A 4,915-nucleotide genomic window follows, 5' to 3' on the forward strand; every position below is an offset into this window, starting at 1 on the left:
AAAAAAAAAAAAAAACTTTAAATATAATCTATAATTTCTAAAAGCAAGGCCACAAACAACAATGATTAAAGAAAGAAAACTTTCACCATCTTAAAAATTATTTTCAGGCCAGGTGTGGTGGCTCACACCTGTAATCCCAGCACTTTGGGAGGCCAATGCAGGTGGATCACCTGAGGTCACGAGTTCAAGACCATCCTGGCCAATGTGGTGAAACCCTGCCTCTACTAAAAACACAAAAATTAGCTGGACATGGTGGCGGCACCTGTAACCCCAGCAACTCGGAAGGCGGAGGCAGGAGAACCACTTGAATCCTGGAGGTGGAGGTTGCAGTGAGCTGAAATCGTGCCACTGCACTCCACCCGGGGGGACAGAATGAGACCTTGTTTAAAAAATAAATAATTTTCACTTCTTCATATTCCCTTTCAATTCACAGCTTTATAGTAAGTATTATCTGGTAAAGATTCCACATTCCATTGTCGAAATGGTCTTGGTTATCCTTGACATTTCGATCTTCCACAAAAAATTTAGAAGCAGCTTGCAAATTTTACCAAAAAAAAAAAACAAAAACAAAAAAAAACCCTGATGTGAATTTTGATTGGGATTGCCTAAAATTTATCAGATAATTTGGGAAGAATTGATATCTTTTATGATAGTGCCCACTTGAACATAATGTTTAGCTCCATTTCTTTTTTTTTTTTTTTCTGAGACAAGGTCTTGTTCTGTTGCCCTGGCTAAAGTGATGTGGCACCATCACAGTTAACTGCAGCCTCAAGATCCCAGGCTCAAGCAATCCTCCTGCCTCTGCCTCCTGAGCAACTAAGACCACAGGCATGGGCCACCATACCCGGCTAATTTTTGTGTGGGTATTTTTTGTAGAGACGGGGTTTTGCGGTGTTGTGCAGGCTAGTCTGGAACTCCTGAGCTGAAGCAATCCACCCAGCTTGGCCTCCCAGAGTGCTGGGATTACAGGCAGGAGCCACCATGCCCAACCTAGTTCCATTTGTTGAGGTCGCCTTTTACATTCTTCAATTCTGTTTTGTAGTTTATCTCCATAAAGTTCACGGGTACTTTGCTTGGACTTTTTTCCTACATTGCCTGTAGTTTTATAAATATATAGTCTCTCTGTTATAAACACATAGTATCTTCTTTTTCGATTTTTAGTTGGTTATTTCGATGGCACAGGAATGTTACTAATTTACGTATGTTAATTTTATATACACAGACTTGCAAAAAACTCTTGCATTGGTGCTAATAATATTTCTAGAGGTTCTTCTGATTTTCCACGTAGACAATCATGTCTTCATCAAATTAAAGGTGTTCTCTGTCTCCAACCCTTCCATTGTTTTGTCTTAGTGCTCTGACAGGACAGGATCACCAACGGGATGCTGAGCAATATGTATCTTATTCCCTTTCTATTACTGGCTTTCTCACTTCCTAACCTTCTGTGTCTCTTCCCTGATCTGGTTTGAGTTTCCTGCAAGAAGCCGAACAAAAGCTAGCATCTCCCTAGGTAGCCATGTGTTGCTGCAATGGTCGGTACGTGGATATCTATCCTGCCTCAAAGTCTATGTCACCCATATAAAATCAAATACAGTTAAGATAAAGTGTAGACTTTCAGACACAGATTGGACTTGAAAATATATACTTCAGCTTCAAACTAGTAAAACTAAACATTTAATCTGGGGACATGATAGCTTCGTAGGGGCCTACCAAAGGTACCAAAAATTACAATACATCTTTATTTATGTCTAAAATTAAGCTATAGATATCACCATTCCTTTACACTTTTTTCTTTATATATACATATATACACGCATATATACACACACACACATATATGCACATATATAAATATATGCTTTCTTTTTTTTCTGAGGGAGGGTTTCACTCCCATTACCCAGGCTGGAATGCAGTGGCATGATCTCAGCTTACTGCAGCCTCGATTTCCCTGGCTCAGGTGATCCTTCCTCCTCAGCCTCCCGAGTAGCTGGGACTACTGAGGTGTGCCCCCATGCCTGGCTAGTTTTTGTATTTTTAGTAGAGACATGGTTTCACCATGTTGGCCAGGCTGTTCTCGAAACTCCTGGCCTCAAGAAATCTGCCCACCTCGGCCTCCCATAGTGCTGGGATTATAGACACGAGCCACCACACCCAGCCAGAAGTTAACTAAAACATTCTGTATCTCATTTCCCATCTATGCAACTGAATTCACTGAACGTATTTCAAATATCTAACATTCAACTCTTAAGTAGAATTAACACAAGCATTTAACACAATTATACAAAGAAATTATAGATTTAAGATGGCTAATAAGGCTCATGATACTTCTTCCAATTCTATTTATTTATTTTCACAAATCAGAGGTTAATTTCAAGCCTTTTACTGAATATTAATTTGAAAATGTCCATATGCTTGGCATTTTCTATCAACAACAAATCCCAGCAGCCTAGGTTCTATTGAAGGCTTGACACAAGCACCTTATTAGATCTGTGATGTACCTCTGTAAACCATATTCTATCTTTAGACACAGATGCCACGATTAGCACCTCATGAGTGATGACACCACTTAAACAGTAATCTTCTCCGTGAACAGCATCAAGACAAGCTGTCTTGTAAATAAAGTCAGCTCCACTGTCAATGTTACTCACCAATGTATATAGGACCTACATTTTTTTAAAGAAACTCATAAAGAAATAAAGCTCCCATACCTCTAGTTTTTCACTGAACTCCTCAGTATAGGGAATAAATCGACTATCTGTGTCCCCCTTGTAAAACCAAGTACAGCGTCTCACTTCAGCTGGCTCCTCTTCCCAGTAGGCAGCCTTCCTTATTCGGTCATAGAGGTAAACATCGTAGCGCCCTCCATCCGTGCCAAGAACCACACTCTCCGGATCTGGCTGAACTAGAGAACAAAATTAACACTTTTCCTGACTGCTGCAAGGCATATTTTAAAATAATCAATAAGCAGCTGGGCGCAGTGGCTCATGCCTATAATCCCAGCACTCTGGGAGGCCGAGGCAGGTGGATCACTTGAGGTCAGGAGTTTGAGACCGGCCTGGCCAATGGTGAAACCCTTCTATCTACTAAAAATACAAAAATTAGCCAGGTGTGGTGGCACATGCTTGTAATCCCAGCTACTTGGGAGGCTGAGGCAGGAGAATTGTTTGAACTCAGGAAGCAGAGGTTGCAGGGAGTCCAGATTGCACCACTGCACTCCAGCCTGGGCAGCAGAGTGAGACTCTGTCTCAAGAAAATAAAAATAAAATAACAAATAATGAATACGGTGACTACTCAGTCTTTAAAGACAAAAAACTAAGCTCATTTTTATTTAAAAATAGAAGTTTAAGATTAATCTGTGCTGCTCAAAATTATGACTCTTCTTAAGTAGAAAAGAAATAGTCAAGACAAACTTTAAAAACATAATTCAAAGAACTGATGGATTTTTTTTTTAAATCAGAACAACAATATCTACGTACAACAATATTCCATGGAATATGTTTCTAAAGGCCATTAATAGGTGACTTTTAAGTCCACGATCAAATAATACCAGGATAAACAAAGAAACACATTTCTACACTGCAGGACTTCTCAAAGCATTAACACACTCCTGCACACCATCTCTCTCAAACCTAGATACAGTGAGCAGCATTTCCAAACCTCATCTGACCAGGGAACACTTTTTTCACAGAGCATCTCCAGGATCGAGAGTTCCACAGAAAGCCCTTTATAAATGCCCCCATAACTACAAATGAATGAGGGAAACAGAAAAATTGAAACCTGGATTATATGAACTGCTCAAGTTCTCTGATTCAAAATACCTTTAAACTACAAAGTAAATTACTAAAACACTTCTTCAAATACCTTACCCCAGTAACTCAGGACTTATATTAATATCGTCATCTTAAGGTACAGAGTCTGGGGTCTATAAGGATCAAAGCATTTGACATTCACAGAAAATACATCATGGATAAATACTCATTCCTTCTCTTCCTAAAATCAGATTATGAATAATGCATGACCAATGTTTACCTGAATTATAGATTTCTTCAAGATTCAAAGAATCAAACACACTAAAAGGCATCCACAGTTGTTTGTATTCTACCTCCTTGCAGTAAAACCAGTGGGGCTGAACAGGCTCATATTGGTTTTGAAGTAGAAAAGGAGGTGGCACTTGAACAGAGGGAGCTCCAGGTCTGGCAGGTACCTGCTGCTGTGTTGGAGACTGCATTGAAGGAGGAACCTGGAGGGGACGGCAAAGTTAAGACTGTCATGCTTGTCCAAAAGAATTCTGAATATGCTTCACACCCAAACTGATGTTAGTAGTAATTATCCTACATGTATATCTGGACAATTATTTAGTGTAATAACTAGACCCCAAAGCAATTTTAAGAAGAATTTTTAAACCTAACAAAACCCCAAATCAAGGAAAAATGCTTGAGGGGAGGGATACCCATACCCCATTTATCCTGATGTGATGATTACACATTGCATGCCTGTATCAAAATATCTCATGTAACCCATAATAATATACACCTACTATGTACCCACAAAAATTAAAAATTTAAAAATTTAGAAAAAAAATCAATTACAAGCTGAACTAGACCTTCTCACAGAACAAAGTAAACTAACACCTTTATAGAAATCAATCTAGCAATACTTCTTCCATGATTTATTTAACCTTTCCTGTGTGTGTGTGAGGTGGAGTTTCGCTCTTGTTGCCCAGGCTGGAGTGCAATGGCGCAATGCGCAACCTCCGTCTCCCGGGTTCAAGCAATTCTCCTGTCTCAGCCTCCTGAGTAGCTGGGATCACAGGCATGCGCCGCCACACCCAGCTAATTTTGTATTTTCAGTAGAGACAGGGTTTCTCCAGATTGGTCAGGCTGGTTGTGAACTCCCGACCTCAGATGACCTGCCT

General features: G+C 39.8%; 1 protein-coding gene across 2 annotated transcripts in view; it reads right to left on the reverse strand.

Annotated features, from left to right (window-relative positions):
- Positions 1-4,915, reverse strand: part of SEC23IP (SEC23 interacting protein) — a 52,936-nt gene that overhangs the window by 35,098 nt on the left and 12,923 nt on the right. For both annotated transcript variants that reach the window (XM_012001077.1, XM_012001078.1), the window contains one exon: positions 2,709-2,902. In XM_012001077.1, the coding sequence (XP_011856467.1) occupies positions 2,709-2,902 (194 nt within the window). The remainder of the gene's footprint in view (positions 1-2,708; positions 2,903-4,915) is intronic.

Source organism: Mandrillus leucophaeus, unplaced genomic scaffold (genome assembly GCF_000951045.1).
Source record: "Mandrillus leucophaeus isolate KB7577 unplaced genomic scaffold, Mleu.le_1.0 Scaffold65, whole genome shotgun sequence".
Classification (NCBI taxonomy): domain Eukaryota; kingdom Metazoa; phylum Chordata; class Mammalia; order Primates; family Cercopithecidae; genus Mandrillus; species Mandrillus leucophaeus.